This window comes from Diadema antillarum, unplaced genomic scaffold, assembly GCF_040938485.1.
Source record: "Diadema antillarum isolate AM-2024a unplaced genomic scaffold, OU_Dant_1.0 seq00000675_RagTag, whole genome shotgun sequence".
NCBI classification, from domain to species: domain Eukaryota; kingdom Metazoa; phylum Echinodermata; class Echinoidea; order Diadematoida; family Diadematidae; genus Diadema; species Diadema antillarum.
The window spans coordinates 1,286,855-1,314,342 of record NW_027271581.1 but is presented as its reverse complement, the minus strand read 5'-3'; the positions used below and the strand labels follow the sequence as shown (position 1 = coordinate 1,314,342).

Below are 27,488 nucleotides of genomic sequence, written 5' to 3'. Positions count from 1 at the left end.
TCACTTTGACCTGCCCCTTGACTTCGGCTGAGCTTTTCCCTTCATGGGACCTTTGCCCTTTGACCCCTTGCCCTTGCTGGTGGTTGACGACGCCGCTGCTGCTTTTGATGATCCTTTCTTCATCTGCCAACAGGGAAACAAGAAAAGACATTGATTCAAAATCACGAAGCATGTGAAATGTGTGTAAGTATACGTGACCCTGCATCACAAAACGTACAGAAATGTACAGAAAGTCGCCAGATATGAAATTTTAGTTATGAGCAGATTCTGAAAGAACAGACTCGAAGCTTTAAAATGATGTATAACCCAAATCAAATGGACTTTCCAAACCTATCTAAATATTGGAAAGAAAGCACGCACTCAGGAAAAGTGTGAGCTGAGAAAAGAAGCTCTGAAGTACAGTGTCTATTCAAGCGCTAAATCTTTACCAAGCCGTACTGGCTGTGAGATGAATGGGACAAAAAACCACTGGAGTAACAACAATGAAGGGATTATCAGATTAAACTAAAATTGAGCATGCCTTATCAACACATTCTGTCCACAATCAATGCCAATTTTCAAAGCAATAGCGTCATCCTTTCAAAAGTTATTAGAGTTGAAAGTGAAGAGTGTGTACAAGGTACTTATGAAAATGGGACCCTAAAGACACACCTAATCACACTATTCTACCAAAAAAATGTTCGAGATAAACTACTAAAAAACACACTTTCCTGCCCGTTTTATGATCCCAAATTTTAGCATAATGTAGAAGAAGACTTGCTCTTTCAAAATATATGAAAAATTCAAGATTGGCTAGGTTGACCCATGCCACTTATTTTCAGTCCTCACACAAAATCAGTGTGTGCGACTTTTTGTTCGTTTTGTGGTGCACGGTCACATACAAAAAATTCACTAAAAAAGAGAAAGAAATTTGCCATATTTCTATATGACAACTTCTTCTGTTAGTCAAGATTCACAAGTTATAAGTTAACTAAACTAAGCACGAGACAACAGAGTCATTACATAGAAATGTCGCTAAGGCGACTGGTATGCCTCCGCCATAATGCATGATTCTCCTAATAGGTCTATGTAGTACATTAGTAGGGCAGATATGTAAACAAAAATTGGTCGAAATGCTCACATCCGGCGGAAAGTATGAAATTTTGCATACAGGGGTATTTTGGGGCGCTGATTTCAAAAATTGCCGGATCCAAGAGATCTGGCCACGGGATCGGCCGCCATTTTGAATTCCAATATGGCCGCCATCACAAAACAAATTTAAAGATCCCTATTTTGAGTTTTGAATGACCTGTGGCACCAAAGTTTGGTTCACAAGAGCGTTTTGACACATTAAATGTGATGAAAGATTAATTTGTGGTGTCTGACAATCATCGAATGGCCGCCATTTTGAATTCCAATATGGCCGTCTCAACGAAATTTTCAAAATTCCTATCTCGAGTTCTAAGTGGTGAGTGACGCTGAAATTACATTTGTACGTGCAAAGAAGTATTTTAACATACTGAGTTTAAAAATGGACTAATGCGATGTGTCTGACAAGTGCAATGCCCGCTATTTTGAATTCCAATATGGTTGCGAAGACAAACATCACGAATAACATTCACGGGCATGCCAAAAAGTGCAACAAAAATGAAGCATAACGCACCTTTTACTGACGTCACAATGTAAATACAGCAGCGCGCACTCAATCAGTTACAGACGCGCGCTCAATCAGGTAGCCTAATTCACAAACCCGAGAAAGAGATTTTCAACACTGCAACATGGAAACTACGTAGGAAAATTCAAATTGACTGCCGTGCAGCTTGTCAGACGAATCAAATAAGTCTGTTATTGAAGTCATCATATCACCACGTTTTTATGTATCAAATTTCAATGGCTTATGTCATTCAGAACTGAAGATAGGGATCTTTGACGGCGGCCATATTGGAATTCAAAATGGCGGCCGACCCTGTGGCCAGATCTCTTGGATCTGGCAATATTTGAAATCAGCGCCCCAAAATACCCCTATGTGCAAAATTTCATATTTTCCGCCGGATGTGAGCATCTTCTTCACATATCTGCCCCACTACATGTAGACAATGTGTGATTACATTTTCACAAAATTGGCAAAATATCAAAATGACAAGTTTGTCACAAATGTGTTGAATGTTCACCTTCCTTGACCTAGGTTTGATTGGATGAATAGGAGAGCATGTATTTGGGGATTTAAGTACTTTAACTTGACTTTGACCCATTCATATGTTCATGCATTGAGAAATTTTCAAGGTATGCAGAAAAAGTGCAATTTCTGTATTGAAAAGTTCATTGTTACCATTTTCATCTGGCCTTTGACCCTAAAATTCATAGGATAATCACTGTCAGGCACAACATGCATAAATATGTAGTAAGTTTCAAGATAACTTGAGCCACTTCTGAGATATGGAGGAAAAAGTTAGTTCAGCACTTTCCCTTGATCTTTGACCTTTTGACCTTTGAGGCAAACAAAAAAAAGAAGAAAAAAGAAAGCTTCCAGAGAATCTTCATTAGGTTATACACGCATACACCAAGTGTAAAAAAAAAATAATCCTGCTGGCATTGCATAAATATGAGGGAAATAGTAAATTTTGAAGTGTTGCCCTTGACCTTTGACCCCTGACCTTTGACCCATGAACCCTAAATTCTCTGGATAATCACTGCCAGTCAGTACATGTATATATACTATGTTCCATGAAGATACCTTGAACAATTTCCAAGATACGGAGAAAAAAGTGAAGTTCTGATATTTGTACTTGACCTTTTGACCTTTGACCTCATGACCCCAAACTTTCACCAGAGAATCTTAATTGGGTAATACATGTATACACTAAGTTTCAAGAAAATATCTTCAGGTATTGCATAGATATGGTGGAAATAGTGAAATTTTATGTATTTGACCTTGACCTTTTGACCTTTGACCTTGAGCATGTGCAACCAAAAGTTGATAGGCACAACTTCACCCCCTAATACACATACATGCCAAGTTTCATTAGGATACCTCAAAAGGTTTTTTAGTTACGCTGTCCACAAAATTCATTACGGACGGAAGGACGGACGGAAGGACGGACGGACGGACGGACGGACGGACGGACAACCCGAAAACATAATGCCTCCGGCACCACTTCGTGGCGGAGGCATAATAAAAATAGATGTAGTGTTATGTGTTATGGTGTGGCAAGGTCATGGCAGGAAATTCTGCAAAAGAATCTACAAGCCCAGCGCAAGCTCTACTCATGTCTCACGTCTCTGATCGATATTTTGCATTGTTTAATGGCACATGCAGTTGCCCGTGGAAAGGGAATAAATATACTGCTTGACTGCTTTTGCACAGGTGAATGATCAACCTGTCATATTAACCTGTTCCTTGTTGACGGGCAAAAGAATCTTGTTAGGGGGCATTAAAAGTTCTCAGAGAAATGTAGAAGGAACAGGTTGATATCACATCAGTGCAAGTTGTGTTGTTGCTGTTGAATGAAATGATTGCTGACAAAATGGGTTGGAAATTTACACTTCCCTGCAAGAACACATTAAAGGGATGGTACAGTATTGGTTGAGGTGAGGATTCAGCCTTTAACTTTTTGCAAGATACTTCGAAATCACTTGATGAAATTCTAAAAGAGCATAATATTCTACAAGGAATTCAAAGTTCATTTGATGAAAATTGGTTTTCAAATGGCTGAGATATCAAGAAACAAAGTAAAACAATGTGATCCTAATAAAAGGTGGATCCCACCTTAGATTACTTTGGATATCTCAGCCATTTCAAAACCAATTGTAATCAAATCAACTTTGAGTTCCTCTCAGAATTATATGCTCTTTCATATTTCATCAGAAGTTTCTCATTATTTCTAAAAAACATCATCAAAAAGAGTTGGAAACCTGTAGCACTACCTCAACCAAAACCGTACTATCCCTTCACGGGTTAAATGTTCTAAAAACCTTACCCACAACCTTACCCCTCTTCCCGCTGCCCACAGACATTCTGTATTACGCTGTTCTTCGCTCACCTTGACCATGCCTCCGATAACATCCTCCTCCTCCTCGTTCTCACTCCCCGCCTCCTCCCCTTGGGTGCCTCCTCCTCTTCCTCCTCCTTCCTCCTCTTCTTCGAGAAGGCCCGCCTCGGTCCCAGCGAGTCCCGCCCCGCCTCCTCCTCGCCCCTTCTTCTTCTTTCCGGCCTCGATGGCGTACGGGGTCATGTGACTCCCCTTGTTGTAGGTTCTAGTCAGGGCCGCCTTCACCTGGACAGGACAGCACACACAACACAGTCGAGAGAATTTCTGATTAAATGCTTTTTATCTTTTAGTTTCAGCGTGATATTTTATACTCAGCAATGCTGCATTACATCTGCATCACTCTATTCCTTTCAGAACTTATAAAGAATGCAAAATTTGTTTTCAAAATCTGCACCCCCTGTTGGATACTGTCAACTGCACAACATAATACAAGACAATCCATGGATTAAAAGAGAAACTTACGATGCAGGGTGGTCCACAACTTGAAATTTGAGTATGTTGCAAGCTCAGAATCTGAGAATATTGCAGAAATGTGCACGGAGTACACATCACAAGCATGTAGTATGTAATATTTTGCAGCTTATCTGTCTTTGTGCTGCTTACACTTAATGTTCCCTCTCACGTTTTGCACACAAAATCCAAGTACCAGGTAAATTGATGTTTCGTGCATGTTTTGCACACGTTTGAATATGTTTTATTTTGAGCTTGATGCACATTCTTGAGAATGTTGCACAGCATATTGCTGGCATTTGAGGATGTTGCACAAGAGTTGAGAATGTTGCACAAGAATTTGAGCATGTTGCAGGAAAATGCTGAAACCCCTCATGGACCACCCTGTAATGTAAAGAGTTGATCTGTGTACCTTTGAGGGGACCCTTGACATGGGTTCCCTGAAGCCGGAGTACTGGGTGACCTCCAGTAGGCTATCCAGGTCTTCCCTCAGTAGGTCGTAGTCGCACATCAACTGGACAGTGTCCTCCACCCCTTCCGCCTCCCGCTCTATCAGGGGGTCGGTCAGGAACCGCCGGAGGCGTGGCAGATACTCCTGGTTCAGGTCCCGGATGGAGGCTGAAGTCCTGCTCAGTGGAAAGGGGTAGGGGGAGGGTGTAGAAATGGTGGTGGTGGTGGTGGAGGTGGTGGTGGCCAGGGTGGAGATGGTGGTAGCATTGGTGTTGGTGATGACGGTGGTGGTGGTGGTGATGGTGTTGGTGATGGTGTTGGTGGTGGTGGTGGTAGTGGGGATGGCAGTGGTGTTGGTGGTGGTGGTGATTGTATTGGTATTGGTGTTGGTGTTGGTGTTGGCGATGGTGTTGGCGATGGTGTTGGTGATGGTGATGGTGGTGGTGATGGTGATGGTGATGGTGATGGTGTTGGTTGTGGTGATGGTGATGGTGATGGTGATGGTGATGGTGGTGGTGATGGTGGTGGTGATGGTGTTGGTGATGGTGTTGGTGATGGTGTTGGTGATGGTGATGGTGGTGGTGATGGTGATGGTGTTGGTTGTGGTGATGGTGATGGTGATGGTGGTGATGGTGATGGTGGTGGTGATGGTGGTGGTGATGGTGTTGGTGATGGTGGTGGTGATGGTGGTGGTGATGGTGTTGGTTGTGGTGATGGTGGTGGTGATGGTGGTGGTTGTGGTGATGGTGGTGGTAGCAGCAATGGTGGCAGTGATGGTGGTGATGAAGGCGGGGGTAGAGGGACGGAGATGGAAATACATTAAGTTGTGAATAGATACATGCAGGCATTTACAACCATATACATCTAGATGCATTACAGTTTTATTTAAAGCAAGATACAGGTAGAAAATACCACAATCTGAACAAAAATGCTATTGACAGTCTCTATACCCTAGTAAAAATTTGATTATGAAGTGAGGATCCATATTTTACCTCCTGTTAACAATGATTCACTTTTCCTTCTGTAAGGAGTATATGCCTATCAATATTAGTCTACACATATTTCATATCTCATGATATCTCTCAAAGCTCCCCTTCAGAAACAACAAAGACAGATGAAATACATAAGAGAGATCTTTGTGGATACATGTTTGCATGCTCATCCCCAAATAGATCAATTAGTCATGTACGAAGCCAAGTATTTGAACTTCAATGGGGCATGATGTGTATTCATATCAAAACACAATCTCTGAATCATTAAATAGCACAGCAGGCAGCATGTAGACATACATGATTAAAAAAAAAAACCATAATATATTTAAAAAAAAATCATTTATGGTCAAACTTCTCAAGGTACCCTTGTTGACAACAGCCTACCTCATCCTGGTGTGCATCTGCAGCTCTTGTAGGAGACGGAAATTCTTGCCCCTCGTCGAGTTCTTGCCAAGCCAGCTGGGGAAGTTGATCATGTGACCCATGTAACCCTGCAAGGCTGTGCCGGGAATCACGCTGGCAAACACAGCCTAGAAAACAGCACAAAGTCCATGTCAGCGTGAGGACAAAAAGAAACACACTAATCCAGCATCAACACTTATGATGCATGAACAATTATGCAAACTAGCCAACAAACTTGCATAACTAAATCCATATTCAGATGAGGTATTCGCATTCATGTCCATTTAATACCAAGACATATCATAATGAAAACTTTGAAGAGAGAAAAGAAAATAATTTCTGTGAATTATCTTAACCCTGGTCATAGTCACTATTGATGATAACAACAAACACATGCTTTTTTCTAAGCATCAACTACACACACCCTACTTTATTGGGAGCCATGAAATTATATGGCAAGTGGAAAGACTGAAACTTTGAATTGTTCTTTAACCCTAACTAGGCCGGGGGGGGGCTCCGAGGCCCCCCCTCCTCGATGTTTCGCGCGATGTATCGCTAACGCGAAAAGCTAACGCCGCGACGTTTCATGACTTTTTTCTTTCGAGTCTCCCGCATCTTTTGACACCAAATTTGCGATGCCCGGGCGCGCGATTACGAAGTTGCGCATAAATATGTACGTGCATGTCAGACCTAAAATTGCTCAAAAACATGAATTCGTGTACAATTTTAATGCAAACTGTGCTTACAGGCAAATTTCATAAAAGCATGATTATTTGGGGGTTTTACTGATTAAAATCAGTTAATAACATATTTTCTTGTTCGGAACAATGTCGCGAACAAGTTGCATCGAAAAAACAATGAAAAACAAAAAGTCGAAAAAACAAAGAAATACATAAGGAATTAAAAAAACAATAAAATACTTAAGAAATTTTGTCAGATGGCACAATTTTTTTCTCATATATTTGCTCAGGACACTAAAAAGAATATTTCCACAAAAAATGTGCCCATTTTGAGCTTTATTTAGTGATTTATACCAAATTGTCTGATTTCATGCATCATTATGCATAAATTCGCATAAATGATACTTTTTAAAAAATTTAACTTCATGGTACTTTAGATTACATCATAGGCAACGTGTGTGCCAATTTTCGTCGCGATCGTGCAGTCGACGGCCGAGATCTGGAGGGGGGGCCTGGGAGCCCCCCCCCCGGCTCTATCATCTACCTAAATAGCCCTGCCTAGTTAGGGTTAAATGTTACCTCTGCGCGGAGTTATCCACCACCTATATCCACTCGTCTTGCTTCAGTCATTGTGTTCTTATTCTCAACTACAAATCGGTGAGAAAACAATGACCAAAGAAAGACGAGTGGATAGATGCGGTGCATGCTTCATGCGCATCCACTGTTCATGGTAGTCTCGCAGCATCACACGTGTTGCTTTAAATAGCAAAGATGCATCAGACGTTTTGAGTCACAGCAAATACACTGGCTGCATCCTACGCCTAGATTATAGGCTGCTGCCTTTCCAAAGAGGTTGCCAGATCTTCCTGATTATAAATCGGTATTTACATACCTGTAGTGGTAGCAGTCTCCAGTGCATGCGGGACCTGATAGTCTTCTCCACCAGGTCACTCTGGCACAGACTGTCTGCTGCGATGCTGATCAGGTCTAGATGCTTCTTGATGTCTCCTCTAGCAGGTAGAATAAAAAAACAAACACACACACACACACACACACACAAAACATTGCATAAGAGGTTTTTTTGTTGATTCCATTTTCCATCTGATAAGATGGTTGGATAGCCCATACTAAACTGAACTTACCGTGCATAGTAGACATTAATAATTTTGTGTGTGTGTGTCATATCGTCGCTGGGGCGATAAGACCTCATATCTACAAAATGTCAAATGTTCAGGAGAGCCAAAAAACATGGCAGCCAAAGCACTGTGGCGAATGGGATAGCCTTTCCTTTGACATGCCGTGGTGGCTTCATTTTTGGAGTAAGACAGTTGGGATTTGGACAGGACATCACTTAAACCCATTATTTCACCATTAATCCAAAAAACTCATTTTCACCAAAATTGCAGATACAAGGTCTTATCACCCCAGCGACGATATGCGCTATATACATATGGCATATTAGCTGGTCTTCCATGGGACACAGTTGTAAGAACTTTGGGTGGACCACTTCACCAGGTTATGTACACTGCTCTTTTACTTGAGTGGATTGTAAGTCCCTCATCCATGGAACCTCCAGTTTATGTCATATCAGAGGGATGGTCCTATTAACTCAAAGCAAAGTTCCCAGGGAAGGTCCTGGGAACTTTGTTAATACAACAAAGCAAGGTATTCATCTTTTATCAAACTGAAATTCAAACTAGAAATGTCGCTATGGCGACTGGTATGCCTCCGCCATAATGCATGATTCTCCTAATAGGTCTAGATAGTACATGTGGACAATGTGTGATTACATTTTCACAAAACTGGCAAAATATTGAAATGACAAGTTTGTCAGAAATGTGTTGAATGTTCACCTTCCTTGAACTTGGTTTAATTGCATGAATAGGAGAGCATGTATTTGGGGATTTAAGGACTTTAACTTGACTTTGACCCATTCATACATTTATGCATTGAGTAATTTTCATGGTACCGGTATGGAGAAAAAGTGCAATTTCTGTACTGAATAGTAAATTGTTACCATGTTCATCTGGCCTTAGACCCTAAAATTCATAAGATAATCACTTTCAGGTAGAACATGCATAGATATGCAGTAAGTTTCACGATAAATTGAGCCACTTCCGAGATATGGAGGAAAAAGTTAGTTCAGCACTTTCACTTGATCTTTGACCTTTTGACCTTTGAGGCAATAAAAAAAGAAAAAGAAAAAGAAAAACTCTCCAGAGAATTTCTATTAGGTTACACATGCATACACCAAGTGTAAAAAAAAAAAAATACTAATCCTGCTGGCATTGCATGAACATGAGGGAAATAGTAAAATTTTGAAGTGTTGCACTTGACCTTTGACCCCATGAACCCTACATTCTCTAGACAATCACTGCCAGTCAGTACATGTATATATACTATGTTCCATGAAGATACCTTGAACAATTTTCAAATTTACAGAGAAAAAAAGAAGTTTTAATACTTTTACTCGACCTTTTGACCTTTGACCTTTGACCTCATGACCAAAACTTTCACCAGAGAATCTAAATTGGGTAATACATGTATACACTAAGTTTCAAGAAAATATCTTCAGGCATTGCATAGATATGGTGGAAATAGTGAAATTTTATGTATTTGACCTTGACCTTTGACATTTGACCTTGAGCACGTGCACCCAAAAGTTGATAGGCACAACTTCACCCCCTAATACACGTACATGCCAAGTTTCATTAGGATACCTCAACAGCTTTTGATAGTTACCTTGTCCACAAAATTCATTACGGACGGACGGAAAGACGGACGGACGGACGGACGGAAGGACGGACGGACGGACGGACAACCCGAAAATATAATGCCTCCGGCACCACTTCGTGGCGGAGGCATAAAAAGTGATGCAGTTTTACATCTACAATGTACTCCTGCACTCTAGTAATCAACAGACAGACAATTGAACAGCAGACTCACTACCATACATACTTTGCTTTCTCTGGGACTACACTGAGGTAGTTCTCCTGCACAAAGAGAGGCGCTATGGAGTAGTCGTGGAAGAAGAGGTCAGACTTGTCAATGAAGCTCATGGTCTTCTGATCCTTGGCTGAGAAGACTTGTCTCACAACATCCCATGGACCCTGCAATATGGGAGCAAAATAGAGAAATGATAGAAATGCACACCGCAGTCTTCTTTTGTGTCTTTTCAAAAGATGGTATTAAAGCCAAAACCATTATTAATCAAATAGATTTATGCAATAAGCGTAATTACAGTTACATGTATGTGTCATCTCTATCATAGAGATCACATCTGCAAAATAACAAGGATGGTATCTCCGTGGGTCCATTTGCATACTTATGACAACATATACGATCAGGACTCAAATATTCACAGGAAACAGACTGAAATTATAATTACCTGAGCTGGGCATTTATCACATTCATTCATGTATACAATAAAGAACACTGCTGTGAAATGCTATGCAGAAGTTGAATAAATGTATATGCATACATGCATGTTTGCTTGTTACATGTAAGACAGATTGCGCAGAATGAAAAACATGCAAAATTCATCTTACCCTGGTGAGCGCAAAAAATAACTTGTCCAAAAATGTCTACTTTCGGGGTATATAGATATTTTAAATATCTTTTTGTCTCACTTTTATTTTTTTTATTTTTTTTTTTTTATTTTTTTTTTTTTTTGGGGGGGGGGGGGGGAGGTAGGGAAGGGGAGATGTGATATCAAATGGAAATCCCCTGCCTGTTGTTACTGTCATTGCTTTATCTAAATTAATATAACATGGCTTATGACTTCCAGTCATTACTATCACATAACATGCTGTACACTCTAAAACCTCCAAACCAATGTTAACCCCTTGAGGACGAGTCTCGGGCATGCGTCTATGGGAAATGCGTGTTGTGGCAAAATCAAACTGTCCTCAACGGGTTAACTGCCAATGAAGCTGTATAAACATACAGATAAAATAGCATATTGTGGCATGGGGATGGGCTCGCTAATCATATATCATACGATGACCCTCCAACCTCATCGCCCTTTACAGATCATGGATTAGCACGAACTATTCTTTCTCACCAATTTCAGATCCTTCTTGGCATTCTTTGAGTCTGTGTCCATCTGGTCAGCGTCCATCTTCTTCTGTCCAGCACTCCACATACTCAAGTTATGTAACACCTGTGAAACAAAAGATTGAATACATAGCATACACAATAGTACATTGGCATCACATATACAGTACCTCCATTTCTCACTTCCACACAGACCCAACTGTCTCTACTTTCACTACAATATGCTGTGGGAGTGTGTGTGTGTGTGGGGGGGGGGGGGGGAGAGGGGGTGATGAAGGATGAGAGGTGGTGATGGAGGTGCTGAAGGAAAGGCATGGGAAAGGAAGGGTGAGAGACAGAGGGGAGGAAAGGAGGGAGTGAAGCAGAGGTTGAAAGGATGGATGAGGTAAATTACTAGTTAAATGTCGGCAGACAAATCAAGCATGCCATATCCTGCACTGATCAACTTTTTTTGGTGATTCCTGTGAGCGGTACAATGCAGAGACCACACTATTTGTTCCAAAACTGTGCATCACAGCTTTTGAACAAGTGTTCAATTTAATATCAAGCACTGATTTTCATGTTGTTTTTCCTATTGCCACCTTACACTTTCTAGTAACTCTTACTTGAACCTAAATCAGTTTAAATGTATGTCAAACAACGACAATAAAGCATTGTTAGTCACACTAGCATCTAAATGTCACTATAAAGCAGAAGAAACATTCTCTATTACCCTCTTTAGTATTCACATCAAAGCTTTCACTTGTACACCGTGTACAATCTTCCTAAAAGGGATTGCCATATCCAACGAGATCTCACCTGTCGGACGTCTTGGTTGGCAGCCATGATCATGTTGTCCAGGGAAGCCGGTGGAATCTGGATGCCTTCTTTGTGGGCTATTGACAGCATGGCACCCTGGTCATTGGTATGACAGAAAAAGATAACTTACGCTTGCTATGTTTGTTCTTGACGCTCTGTTTTCACAAATTTTACAATTGTACACAGGGTAAACTCTTTTCTGTCCTATAGCTGTGGCAAATATTCTGGAGATACTCAGATTTTGAATAATCATACGACGACCATTACAATCTAACACCATAGGAAACTTAACTGTACGATTAAAATGCTTAAAATGTCTGACAGGAAGACAGGTCCAATTACTGTAAAATGAGGAATGTTCGTGTGCATTTTAATTTCGCGAGCGCCAAGATTCGCAAAATTAAAATGCACGCGAAAGTTCTTGTCTACACTATATGCATTGATTGCCAGTGGCAGTTCGCAAAAATATCATGGCGCAAAAAAGGCCGTCAGCTCCGATTCGCAAAAAATTCATTTTGCGAATATATCATGTTTTACAGTATGCTATTTGAACGTTCAGTTGATGTATTTAAAGACCTAATAAAATGGTTTAGGCATTTTTTTCTCAATGATGTAATAATATTAAATGTTAAATTCTAAGTAATTCTATGGTTGTGCGGGGTTTTTTACTGTTCTGAATTTTGTTCTATATTTGTTAACATAATGGATGCAATTTCCTCGGTTTTGGAAAACTTGCTATACTTTCACCGCATGCGGCGCACTATCACTTCTAAATTGTGATGACGTCTAAGAACAGAGTCGTTCGTTCACGACCAGTCTAGCCGTAGCCAGCGAGCTGGCAAGGCTATGCTAGCGCAGCGCAGCGACAGCCGGCCGGCCGGCGGCTGCACTGGCTAGCGCTGGCGGGGGAGCGAGCTAGCGAGCGCATAGCAGGTGCTGCGCTGCACTATTGTCATTGGCTAAGCCTTTAGACAAAAGAATATTTAATGAACTGTATCGGATTTAATACTGCCAATAATACAGATTACAACTGTGGTACGCTTGGATATCCATTATTTTCGGCAAACTCGTGAAATAGGCCCCAGCACTGCGTGTCTGTACTAATAGTAATACTACGGCGACTCGCCTGTTTCAGCCCCACCGTGTGGCGTTCATCTCGGTAGGTAAGCACGCCGGTGGGGCTGCCTTCCACAGTGAATACTCGTGAATATGGCGAAAATGACTTCATAATATGGCCCTCGACTAATTTAACGGCCAATTTAACCATAAATACAACCCTACTTAACCCTAAACCCAAGGAGGACCTACCCTTGCTTGCTATAAACGCACGGGTACGGTGCACGCGCACTGCGGTGGGGCCTATTTCACGATAGCCCCACCACCACTGCGTGTCTGTACTAATACTACGGCGACTCGCCTGCTTTATAGGCCTAGACCTACTCATGAATCCAGCCCCACCGTGGCATTCATCGGTAGATAAGCACGGCGTTTGGGCTTCCTTCCACAGTATGATTTTTAGCATAAAACAAAAACTACTCGACCAAAATTGACGATAATTCTTGGTATCGTTTTTCTTAGAAAATGGCGCATCTAAATTACTGATAACAAATATTGCAGAAACTGACTATGGGAAACTGGTTAGGCCTTTCTTTTTTTTTTTGAGCCACGACCCACCCTGTAACAACATATCCCCCTAACCGTTAGGCGTTGTGTAGCCTCTGTACTACTACCAAAGATTCTGCTATTACTACTTACTAGTCTACTAGACCTAGTGCCGTAGTGGTAATAGTACTACTACTAGTAGTAGTACTATAGTAGACTACTACTAGTAGACTACTATAACTACTAGTAGACTGCTACTAGATCTACTACTAGACTACTACTGGTAGTTTAACTTGTAAGCGCCGGCCGACGGGCCAGGCCACGGCCGGGACGCTCCCGCTTGCTTGCTGCGGCCGAAGTAGCCGCTCACTTTGTGAGCGAGCTGGGCCTGTTCTTCTAATCTACTTACTAGACAAACAGTTACAACTTACAATGTCAATCATGTAGAATACAGTAAAAGGTTAAACTATATGGGGGCATACCAGACATACCACTCTGTACCCAGGCGATCGTTTCCGTGAGGTCTATTCTCGGGCTTGGTGCCATGTTCATACGCTCTTGCACTGGCAGCGGGGGAGATGCAGCTGGGGATCCATGCAGCTGGTTCATATCGGTAAGGTGCAGCCCCACGATAACGTTCTGGTTCATCGGCTGCCTCTCCCTCCCCATCTTCCCCTTCAACTTCATGTGCCTCCTCTTCTTCTCCGCTATCGTCAGAGCTGCAGTCTTCATCATCATCATCAATGTCGAAGTTTACCCATATAGGGGAAGACATTATGCTCGAGGTACCAGGTATCTGTGCAAGCTAACTTAGTGATAATGTACGTGGTAATGCGTACATGTCGACAGTCAATGGGTCGACCGGGAGCGCACATCCCGCGGGGCCCGGGCCTGGCCGGGCTAGCTATCGTGTACGCGCGTGTACCAAGCTAGTAATCTGAGTGCTTGTGCTGAGCGGCGTCTGCTAACTGAGCACAACTCCGTTCTTATACGTCATCAATCGGTTCAGGGGTGTTGGTCACGTGACTATCTTTTTCGCAAAAGCTGCAACGGGGTCCTCCAAAAATGTGATATTTGGGGGAGTTTCTAGAAGCGATAAAAACCGGAACGACACTGACAACATATTTACATTGATAATCATGACATATATTTTACATTTCTTTTGCATATTAAAACATTTTGCTAGCATTTTATTAGGTCTTTAACATATGAATATATACTTGCAAACATATTCCTTTCCTGAAATGTAAACAAGGCAAAACTATAGCTCACCTGAAGCTTGCTTGGGCAAGAATACTTTAATAATGAATGCAAAGTAATTTCTAGCAATAAAAAAAGGGGAACTCGGTTTTACAAAATGTGAGATATGGTACCTGAAATGACTGAAGTTCATTTCAATCAGAAATAGCCATAACACCCGACACAAGCATAAACTTGTCAATTGGACTACGCTGTACTCTTGGCAGAATAAAATCAAGTCATACAATGTTAATGCAAACTCCAGAACCAAAAGAACACACAGTGTTAACAAAATCATTGTCCTAGAACTTTGAGATTATAATCTAAGAATCCAGCAATTGCTGGACATGTATAACATCATTCAAACAATCATGTTTGCTGCATTATCATTTCAAAGCAAACAGTAGTTTTTAGCTGATAATCAGATATTCAATCGAAACTGAATGAGTAAGAAAATTGTACGATTTCAAAAGTACCCTGTGGGTGGAGGCTGACCTTAATTTGCTGCACACGTGGTCTCTGAAAGCGAAGGTCAAAACAGTAGTGGACCAAGGAGCGGATCTTGGGGTGGCTGCGGTCATTGCAGATGCAGATGACTGGAATGTGGGTATGTTTGATCATTTGAATCAGTTCCTACAGTGGAAAGAATAAAAAAAGAGATAAAAGAAAAATGAGATATGGTATTATCTGTACAGGTCTTCAAATGCATAAATAATACTACATTGTCATTTTAAGGATGTGTCCCATTCTGTGCAACAATTCTTCTAAATTCTGTATTCGAACATGTATCCGACAACTTCTGTTCACAATTCTAGGCCAGTTTGCATTCACTTTATATTCACTATTATAATGCCTGATGCTTTTGATCGCTGCCTAAAGAGGTCTGCAATTTTGAGTAATGTTTCATCAGCACCACATGACGCTTATCAAAATTTTTTTTCCCCTTATATATCTGGTGATCCTGAGTCTGTGGTAACAATATACCAAAACCATGGTCCAAAACACCTTTTAACAAGTGATTCTCTGTGGCTGCATCCCATAAAAAGTTACTAAGAAAACAACTCTTGCCCCAGTGGCAAATGTCATGGTAACAACTAGAATCCTGCTTCCCGATTGGCTGTTTCTGCAAGATGTAGCTTTTATGAAATGAGCGCTGGGGCCTGTCGCACCGAAGTTTTTACCGCAGAAAAGACTCTGGTAAGACCTGAAAACTCAGATAAGTATGATTCCACCACTGACTTCAACAGAGGAAAAACTCTGTGAAAAATCAACCCACGTTTTCTCAGGGAAAAAGTTTTTATGAAACAGGCCCACGAATTTTTCAATCCTCACCTGGATCCCTCCCCTGTCCTCGTTGCCCGCCACACCGTCCACCTCGTCCATGATGAGACAGTGTCTCTGCTTCTGATCCTTGGCCGACTTCTCCTTACTTGCGGCCGCTCCCCACATAACGCTCAGTGACTGGTTGTCGAGGAACTCGGAGACGGCGCCCTGCAGCGTCTTCTTGCTCCGCGAGTCGCTGGCGTTCATCTCCACGTAGCTGAAGCCTGTCTCCTACAGGGTCAGTGCAATGTAGTGAGCAGACACAAAAGCCCTTGCAAATTCATTTCACACACATATTTAGGTCTTCTACTGAAACATAAATATTCTCCCATAAACCATAACCATCTGTGATACTTCCTTACCACCCCTATGAGTCTTCTCCATTGCCAGTTGAGTAGAGAGTCCTTTCTGCACATCAAAACTTGGCGGCTGAAAGTGCACCAACAAATGTCTTTTTGTACTATACAATTTACTAAAATTAATCTAATTACTGGAAAAATGGAAATTTTCGAAGTGTTGAAAATTCATGTACAATATGTATTTTGCGCAACTAGAGACTAGCCCGCATATTTTTGCTTGCTATATGTTCCAGTAATTAATGTTTTGATTTCACGGAATTAAAAATGTGCAAAACTCTTCTTGCCGGGCTGAGCGTGAAAAATTACGGTATACGCCAAACATTTCGCGGGGTTTTTATTTTCGCGAATTTCCCCGAGTCAGGTGCTATTCGCAAAATTAAAGACACACGAAAATATTGACTCTGATCCCAATGTGAATGTGATGTACATGTGTACTCTTCTCTGCTCAGTACAGGACTCCACAATCCCGAATTTAACCACTCGTGAAATTGTCGGGAATTCCCGATTCGCGAAAAATATGGTATGTACAGTAGTCATGCCAAAATATCCACTTTTACAGTATCATACTACAGTCATTAATACTACTGTCACTTCTAACACTGCTGGCCTCTCCCCATACAAATAATTCACTGTATGATGTCAGAAAGGCCAAAGTAGCAATGCAAAAGGGTTTAAGCTGTCATGTACATCCATTTTCCAGTTAATCTCTATAGCAACACAGTGCTTTCCTTATTGACAGAAAATCTAAGCAATGAGGTGAAAAATACGCCTACAACGTATGCAAAACCTTCGGCAACTTACCTGACACACAAGCTGTGCTGTCGTGGTCTTCCCGACTCCAGGCGGACCCGACAGGAGTGCAGCCCGAAATGAGAATCCGTCATCTCGATTAAACTTGGCTGTAAAAAATGTAAGGGGAAAGAAGGAGCAAATTCAAGAGAGGAAGATGATAACTTTACCTTGCAACATAAAAACCTTAAGAGTTCCATCACAATAGCAAGAGTCAAGCACAGTCGTAGGCAAGGACTGAAAAGTGTGGGAAGATCCGAGCAGCTCAATCTTTATCTACATTGTACTTTCACCAAGCATGCAAAAATTAGTCAGATCTCTGTACACCATATTCACAAGAATTACCCACTAGATCATTCATATACATGGTGCAACACAATCAATATATACAAATAGATATATCAATTAATCAATCTATCTATCCATCCATCCATCTCCATTCCTCTCTGTCACCTAGATATACTGATGCAAAATTGAGTGTATTTCCACAAAATGATGAAGTTCCACAGACCTTCCTTCCTAAATCAAACATCTATGTCCCAAGGCATAAAAGACTGACAATTAATTCTGCAAAAAACAAACAAACAAACAACAACAATAACAAAATACAGTGTATACTTCTATTCATTTCTTCTTTTCTGTGGACAACGATTTACCTTTCTCTTTGTTTCTGCCATAGTTGTTATCCTGCCACATCGTCAGCCACTTTAAGAGCTTCTTGGCGTTACTCCTGTCACCCTGCTGTCCAATGATACTCTTCGTACTGGCCGGCTTGTACTTGTCCACCCACATTTGTGTGGCCACTCCTGATTGGCCGGCTGGTGGCACGGGCTTGGGACTCTGGGCGGGCTGGCTCTCGACCTTTGACCTTGATGTCGATGGCACTGAATGTTCTTGTTTAAGTACAGGCTTGCTCGAGTCTTTCTTTGGTTCTCTTTCAGGCTTCGATTTCTCAGCCTCTCTTTTCTCCTCCTTCTGTTAGAGGTTAAACATGAACACGGTTGATTAAAAATAAATTTATCGTATAAGTTCTATCAGAAATGAGACGACTGCCAGAGAAAGGAAGTATGGCTAACATATCAGTATGGATTGTACTGATATTTGCATTGCAGTAAAGCATCAATCTGTTAACACCTGTACACTTTTAAAGGTAGGGAATCCCATTTGCATGCCTTAAATGAAGAGTTGTATAAATACAGTGGTATGTTGAAGACAGTATCATTTTAGAAACTCCCATAAAGTATTGAAAGTGGAAGGTAACATTTAGTACACTTTTTTGACCGTTAGATTTTGAATTGAATTTTTTTCGGGGCTCACCGTAAATTCCAGTACATTACTAGGCTACCTTTGCAGACCCATGCACTGCATGTGTGTCCATCATGTATATTTTGTGAAGAAAGTTCATCAAAACTTACAAACATTTCTATATACATTCTTGTCACACACTCTATATATTACATCAGCTCTTATACATTTAGATTTGTGTTTATAGATAAAAAATACAGAAGACTGCAACAAAAAGGCTTAAGTGTGGCTGACACACAGAACTACTGATTAGTTGAGTTTTGTGCATTATTCAAATTGTAGATAACTGTTGACTTCCAAATTTCTCAGCAGTGGCCTAAACAAGTCCCCTGAGGTTCATATTTAATGTTTTGCTGCATTTTGGGAGGTCTGTAAAAGGTATCCCCTACCTTTAAGGTAACAGGATGTTAGGTTACAGAGAGAAAGAAATATTGACTATATGCCTTTAGCGCCTGTCTTGACAAATTGAGCTTTTGATTATGCAATGAACTGCTCTAACTCCACTTTACTGTAAATCCGAAATTCAACAGCGCTTCTTCATATTCCTTTCGTCTATGAGATTTTATGACAGAATTCAACGTAATAAGAATAACAAAGAAAAAATATCGGCAAAATTTACCATCTCATACTTTTCATATACATATATTTCAAGAAACTGAGAGTTCAACTGACTCAGAATTTCGAATTATTTTAGAACTTTGGGAACACACAACTCTTTCCATTATTGAACTATGTTGAAATCAGACAACCTTCTCCAGTGTGCCATACCCATTACTGGTACCTTCACTAAATAAATAAAACTCACTGGAATTACCTGACTCTTGGTCTGTGACGTCTGCTTCTTGACCTTTGACCCTCCCTTGCCCGGCCTCGACTCTATGAGCTCATAGAGCTCGTCTTCCTGGATCTGAGGTATCTTGAAGCCCTGCGCCTGATTCCATACGTACAAAAATATATGGAGTTGGCAACATTACAACTACTTAAAAGAATAGAAGAAGTAGAAGAGAGAAGTGAGTGGTAGCAATGATAGCAATGGGAGCTGTTGTAGTAGTGGTAGTAGTAGTAGTGGTAGTAGTAGTAGTAGTGGTAGTAGTAGTAGTAGTAGTAGTAGTAGTAGTAGTAATACTAATAGTAGTAGTAACAGTAGTACCAGTGGTGGTAGTATGTAGTGGTAGAAGTAGTTGTAGTAGTAGTAGTAGTAGTTGTAGTAGTAAAAATTGTGGAAATACATGTAGTTGTGGTCTAGTGGCATAAATACACTGTACTACTATTATAAACATCTATCACCTTCAAAAACACCTAAAAAACGCACTTGTTTCATTAATATTAATCCAATGGGGAAGTGCATTTGAACATGTACGTTCATGGAAAATGCACTACATACAAAATGCAAAATGTATCATCATTATCATCACATAAGGCAAATCTCTCGTTTGAAGAAGCTACACCCCTGTAGACAATGCCAGTGTATATCTTGGCAATCAAGGACTTAAAAACCAAAGATATAAAACACCTGTGTCTTGACCCTGGCCTAATCTAAGCATCAGTCACCGCCAAGGGGGGGGGGGGGGGGGGGGGGGCACCCGCGAGAGGAGGAGATTGTTTTGGTTTTGGCATGGGCTATGTAGCTCCATGGTGCGTGTGTGTGTTGATAAACTTCTACAATGCTCTCCTTCTTATTCCTGTATTTTCGTTATTTATGGGTCAAATTTTTTTGTTCGAAATCCAAAACGGATGACTATAGAATTTCTCAATAGAATATAAAATCTAAAACTTGAGAAAGAATAGAGAAAATTGAGTGCATTTTGAATGGTCTGCCACAGGCAGATATCCTTATCATGCTCTTACGTAATATGACAGCTGTTGCAGTCATTAAACCCTGGCTTGGCCTCCAGGTTTGCCACGCCTGAGTAGAAAGTTATTTAGCAGTGGACAAGACATCTACTCCCAACTCTCAAACGAGGAATCGTTAGGGGGGGGGGGGGGTATAGCACCCCATCAGCTTCGTTTGGTGATGGGGTCTCGCCTCAAACGGGGGTTTGACGGCATGAGTATTATTTTCATTTATCATTACTATTGTTACTAATACTAATAACAGTTGTCATAATAGTAAAAAGGGTTACCAAATATGTAAGATGAGACCTTGCTCATAATTTCGTCAATAACTGGTCTCATTTATCTAAATCAGTCTTGATATCCATAAAGCACACAAATTCTCCTGTATTAAAGAAAACTGTATCCCGTTCTTATACCAAACTGATAATTCAATGAAGCTGAAAAGAGATAAACATTTTTTTTTTCATTCACAGTACAATATTAATTGAGCTGGTAACAGGAATGTGAGAAAAACCTCCGCAATATAAACTATGTTGTCAGAGACAGCATCACACCCTATATTGCAAGAGGGTATAATAATGGTTAAATATGGCTAAAAACACACATTTTGATCACATGGGAGCAGTATTTGGTTCTTGTAGCCACAACCCATCTATAAGGTAATCAGGCCCCGTTGGCAGCTATTAAATCAAATGTAACTGATGATCTTCACAAGAGTGTAAACAGAGCTTGCCCAACTTACCAGTCAAATATTGTACTCACACACTAGATGATACCAAACATTCAATCATAAATCTATGCATGTTGTTGGAACGACGATCCCACCTTAGCAACCTTAGCCTCACCCGGGTCACGCCCGACGACGAGATGAGTCGTCTTCTTGCTGACACTGCCCGTGACACGTCCTCCATACTTCTCCACAAAGGTTTTGACCTCATCCTTATCAAAGTATTCCAGGACACCGGTGATGACGAAGGTTAGCCCCTCCAAACATCCTTCCTCACCCTGGAGGAGTAAGATATAAAAGTCTCTTTCTATACTCCAATCTCACAACTTTGAAACGATTCTCCTGTCACTACAACATATCATAAAGCAGAGTGAGCCACTCAAACAATTTCTTGTGTCTGGATTATACAATGGTCAGAGCACACTCAACCTGCCAATCAGATAAAACCCATGAGTTAACATAACATGCATAGGTACTGCTTTAAACTTGGATGACTTCTTTAGAACTAGTTACCATGGCAACAAGTGCATATCACTGCAGCAGTGTTTGTTTTGCATTTTAAATTAAAAGGAATTTTGTGAATGTTAAGACTGAATAAAATCTTTCATCAGCACATTGTGCACAAAAAAGGTGGAAAAAAAAAAGAATGTGTTCTGGGGGAACAAGCATCGAAGACTTGCTGAAATTGCGACCATTTGCTGGCAAGAAATTTGTAAAACTGGCATGGCAAAGTTGGCAAAAAGTTGACTAACTCTGCATATTGTTTGTACCTGTGGCTCATCTCTGGCTCCTAGAGACCTCGGCCCTTCTCGGGTGAGGTAGCTTCTGTAACCCGGGTTCCCCTTCTTCTTCTCGCCATCTCCACTGGCTGAGCTCTTTGCCGTGGGCGTCGCCTTCTCCGCCTTCTGTTTGGGTGGGGACACAATCTCCTTCTTCTCCCTCGGTGGTGGGGTTTTGGATTCTTGGCGTGATTTGCTTGGTGTCCTCGAGGTCTCGATCTTACTACTTGAGGATTTAGTGGGTGTAGATCTGGATGATTCCCTCTTGGCTGGGCTCGCTTTGGCTTTTCGCTCATTTCCATTGACCTGGATGATGATAATGACAATGGAAGATAGTCATTACTGTGGTGGAGATGATGGTGATGATGATGACAATGAGAACGATAATATCTACTGTCATCAAAGTCTTCTTTATCATGAATCTTAGCTCTTCCTGAGTGATGTTCTGTTAAACTCATGTTTGCACATTGCGCATACGATAACTGACAAAGAAGTACTTACGAAGCTATTTTGAACAAAACTGGGAAACATACCATTCCTAAGTGCTCCTCCTCAAAGAGTTATGGCATTAATAAATATCACATTTGTACATATTTATGAATGGATTAGAAAGATGTGTGCATGCATATATCTATGTAGGAAATTCTATGTACAAAACAACAGAAAAAGTAAGAAAAAAAATAAGCCTACATACACAGAGTTGTTAATCTGTGCTTACTCTCTACACCTCACAAGCCATAACTTGTTTATGTGTCCAATTTTTTCCCCAAAATTTTCACTGATCTGCTTCTCTGAATTTTCTGTTTTCATGCAAAGCGACTTAATATGAGGATAGAATTTCCAACCAGAAAAGCACTCCAAAAGCACAGATCTCCGCCTAGTCAGCAACTCATTTCTACCCATTGCAATTTCTCAGGAATCCTTTTGCTTACGTCATCAGCTTCCAGCTTTAGTGCGCATATGTAAAGCTTCAGTATGCTTAGCTTAAACTCCCAAGTTCATTGGCCATCTCTGCCAAAAGATCAAAAATCCTTCAAAAATCCATAAAAATTCGTAGATCACTACCAAAATTGAAGCATCTGTTCCTTGTGTCATTATCAAATCTGTTCACAACTTTTTGAGTTATTTTGCAGACAGACAAACCAACACCAACGATCACTTAATCTCCTCCTCTCTTGGCAGAGGTAACTAGAGAAGCACTCTGAGAGTGCAGACCTCCACCAAGTATGCAGCTAATTTCCACCGCTGATCTTGTTCTTCCATAGAGATATCAGTGATTTCCACCCATACACCTGCATACAAACTACACTGTTATTCTTGTGCACTTGGATTTGAACATGACAAAATGCCTCAGAAAAAAAAAAAATAATAAAGACCCACCTTGCTCAGCTGTCTTCCTCCTGAAGGTGTATCTCCAACCGCTGCTGGCTCTGCCTGCCTCTTCTTCTCCTTGGAAGGGCCTCTCTCGGGGGTCTCCGGGACCCTGGTCTTCTCAGCCTTGGCCTTGGCTGCCAACTTACTGGCCAGGCCGCCGCCGCCACCTCCCTTGCTGGCTGCTGCAGTGAGTGGACGTTGGCCAAGTGTAGGAAATGGACATAAGCATGAATGATTTTACTATGGTCTCACACACAAGAACTGAGGCAGGGGGATATATTTGTGATTCACTGCTGACTCCAACACTGATGACTTTTTACAGGATAGAAATGGTTGCTGTGACAGACATGGAGACAATGCTTAGAGTAGAATGAGAAGCTAAGGAAATGGACTATCATGAAATATCAAATTTCATGATGTGCCCTGGCGTTTCCTGCTCACTGTCTTTTTTGTTAGTTTTGTTCTTGTGATCCTAATGACACTTTCTCATCCATTTTTTTTTTTGAATTCATAGTGCAATTCATATTACCAAAACATTTTATTTTTCATTAGCAAATCCATTGTGAGTCTTAAATCTGGCATACATTCCCAGACAATGACAGCTGCATGCCAATGGGATTAATCAATTACAGAACTTAAACTCTTTCTCATTATGTAGCAAGTAGAGACACATATTTTTCTCATTGTAGATAAACAGTTTCTGATGTATTATTATGATTATTATCTACATGGCTTTATCACATAAAAAGTAGAAAATATTTTGAGAACTGCACAAGACAACAACAAATATCAGATTAAAATGTAATATATAAAAACAAATGAGTGATAAATTTCTCCAATCACTATTGAATATTAACAGGAAAGTAGAGAACAGCATTTTCAATGCAGTGCCAACATAAGTACAAATGAAATTAACAGACAAGGTCATAGCAGGTAATCCTTTAACAATTATAAAACAATCACCACTCTGCAAGACTTAAATTCCCTGCATCTTGTTACAAACCGACATTTTACCATCAGAAAATGTGAGTGTGAACAAGGATGCTAAAGTAAACATACCAGGTTTCGACTGTCTGGATGGTGTGCTCTCATCATCAAGCATCTTCAGGGTTTTCTCAAAGTCGTCATCCTCGTGCTGTTCCAAATCGAGACGAGGTCTCTTGGCATTGCTGTTGATGTCCGAAGACTGTGTGCCCAAAAGAGACATACATTTGTCAGACTTTCGTTAACTTCACCTAATTGTATCACATGTGCAAAACTTTGATGCCATGAAAACACTACTTGATGGGTTGAATTCAAACAAGGGATATTTGCAATGTACATTTGGCTATGTTTTTCAGCTCAGTTGCCCTGAAAAACTTCCTTAAAATAAAGTTGATGGAATCGATGGTTCTGAAAGCTTTTAACCGTAAATGTATAGAGCCAGATCAAACCATAACCTCAAATAATTCCTCTTACAAGGACAGAACTGGCAGCATCCTTTGGAAACTTGACCTTGAACCTTGTAAAATATTTTATTCAATATTTCATACATTCTCTTTCAGCTGGCCTCCTAATGCATGGAAAAAAAAAACTCTGAGAAAAAAAAATGATTGATACATATCTGGTAATCATGTAAACTAAGTCAATCCAATGCCTCAGAGCTCCAGGAACTGTACTACCTCTTTTGTCTTTGGCTGGGCCGTCTTCTTGGTAGACCTCTGGACAGGAGACGTGCCGAAGAAAGCTTCAAGAGTGATGGGCTTGGTCTTGGTGGGTGACGGAGTCGGCAGCTTGGACTTGCCCTTGGAGGACTTGGTAGTACTTGCAGAGCTTTTAGGTTTGCTCGGTTTGACATCCTCATCGGAATCTGGATTGTGGATGGTGGATAGAGACAAATAGAACCATTTGAACTTGATAAAATTATGTCACAAAAATTTTATCATATGCCATCATTTCTTGGATTGGGACTTGTTAAACACTCTCACGAGTGACTGAAAATGATGGTCGACGTTTAGGACAGATTTGAGAGGTAAGCCTTGAACAACCTTTGACTAGCAGAGGCAGCATTAGTTTAATTTAGCTTTATCAATTTAAAAAGATATGAAATATGCCATATAGAGGATGCCAACATCAGACCCTGTTTTACGTTGTCTTGTCATTAGGCGTTGCCATACACGAAGTCCTGAATGTGTACGATCTGACATGTTTGAGTATGTTTGAGTCCCCTTGAAATAATTTGATTCTTACACAAAACACAAACTCTTCTGATTGAAAAATCCCCACAATTCCAGCACCTTTTGGCTGTAAATACAAAAAACTAACCACACAAATATGCAATGTGCATTTGCAAAGAAAACCCTCCACCACAGTCAAAATAGAAATGATCTGTTACGAATATCTTGATTGATATACACAGCAATTGCCTGATACATGATGCCCCTGCTTTTTCGCCTGGTCCTTCTCACTGATTACACACACATTATCTGAAATACAGCCATCAGCTGTTGTTGAATGTTGGTACCGGTAACGATGAATTATAAAGATGTGTGAAAGAACATTTAAAAATAAAATTTGAGAGTAATTGTTAGTCTCATAAAAATAAAAATGTTTTTATCAAGAAAATGGTTATAATGGAGAGCACTCGAAAAAGAAATCAATAACCAAAGAGGAATTTATTTTTGAATGGCATTTCTCTCATTATTCTGTCATGCTCATGGGATTGCAAACTACAAGTGACTCAGGAGTTAATCGGCAGAGGCCCTTTGGTGGTTTATTAGCAGTGAATACCATGGTGAAAGCCATACCAGAGTCATATATGATGTTTGACTTCTTCATCTTTGTGGCTTGGCGCTTCTTTTCCGAAACGAAGTCATCGCCATCGTCGCTACTGTGCTTCCGTTTGCCGTGGCCATTGTGCTTGGAAGAGCCAGACCCTGCTCCTGGCTTAGACTTACCCTTCGGGCCGAAGAAAGCGCGGATATCCTGCACAAAATGGAAAGAGAGCGAGAGAGAGAGAGAGAAAGAGTGGCAAAGAGAGATCATCACTACTCACAATACAAATCAGGCAAAGTCAGTCAGCACTGCTCTGATTGTCATTGATACACAGATCTGGTGAAAATCTGTCACGAATGCTGTACAAACTTTGCACTCAAAACTTTCAGAAAGCAAACATCAATCTGCTTGGTGGGAATATTAATTGCCCCTCTCTCGTCTCTCTCTGTTATCGATTATATTTGTTGCTCAACCTCATCCCATGTCCAAGCAAATTTCAGAATGTGGACATTCATTTAGACTGACCTTTGAAATTGTGACTGCTCTACAGAATACTTAAATGATGTGCAGTGTCATCACTCAAAAGTCAACCAGCTTAACTACAATTGTACTAACTGCATGCATGGTCAACTGTCACAATTAGAGTTAGACCATGTCTCTTGATGCACCTTCCGACTGTCAGATAGATAGATACACTGACTGTTCATCTCACCTCATCATCTTTCATCATTCCACAGTGCAGTGGCACAGAGTTGTCTGTGGTGTGCCTGTGGTCTTCACCGTAATACATTCATATGATGTGTTAGCCTGATCAGACGCTTGTGTACAGCAACAGCCTGTGTATACGTGTATAGACCTCTACTTCGCTATGTAGCTGTAGGCTGTGGCTTGTAGACTACGTGTACTAGTTGGTACTTCATCAACAACACAAATTACAACTTTAGCATGGCATTTGCCTTGCCAAAACTGCAGAATCACACAACCAAACAAGGCATACATTTTTACAGCTGACTCAAGTCTTGAGTCTTGGCCATAAATGGACTCTATATGAAACTTTAATTCTTTGAAAATCCAATTAGAACCCTACTCCGAGATAAAATAGACAAAAAGCATAGACTCTAGACTGCCTAGACAATACTAACGTTATTCAACAGTGTTCAATGCAACTGATTGACAAATTGCCCTACAACGACGTAGAATTCTAAATAAGTATTATTCATTAAAGTTAATAATAGTACAATGTACTTGTCCAAAAGCTACATGACAAGGTCAAGGGGAACAAGACGGGGTAGATTAGACAAATTAAGCTTGTTGACATTACCATCGACTCGTCTGCGTTTTTCACTTCGATCGAGATGGAACCTTCAGTCTTCACGAGAAAAGCATCTTTCAGAAGCAAACACACAGATGGACCTGATCTTGTCACTGTCGAGTAAATAGTTGTGAAACACAGCGCAGTTGTAACCTTGTTTACTGACTTTCTGTCCTAACACTTTAAATTGACAATTCGTCGAAAAAAGTTATGGTGAAGGGATGTCGATGTTA

At 40.7% G+C, this 27,488-nt stretch overlaps 1 protein-coding gene across 1 annotated transcript; it reads right to left on the bottom strand.

The window, feature by feature from the left end:
* On the bottom strand, positions 1 to 27,488 carry LOC139736995 (replication factor C subunit 1-like). Its single transcript, XM_071647668.1, has 20 exons — positions 27,265 to 27,488; positions 25,976 to 26,153; positions 24,851 to 25,038; positions 24,249 to 24,375; positions 23,196 to 23,356; positions 21,807 to 22,121; positions 21,135 to 21,314; positions 19,293 to 19,404; positions 17,825 to 18,127; positions 17,181 to 17,278; positions 16,030 to 16,251; positions 15,193 to 15,330; positions 11,857 to 11,952; positions 11,066 to 11,164; positions 9,961 to 10,112; positions 7,895 to 8,012; positions 6,305 to 6,450; positions 4,891 to 5,104; positions 4,020 to 4,253; positions 1 to 123 (listed from the first exon to the last, which is right to left on the bottom strand). The coding sequence occupies exons 1-20, from the start codon at positions 27,265 to 27,267 to the stop codon at positions 1 to 3; spliced, it is 3,207 nt and encodes a 1,068-aa protein (XP_071503769.1). The 5' UTR covers positions 27,268 to 27,488.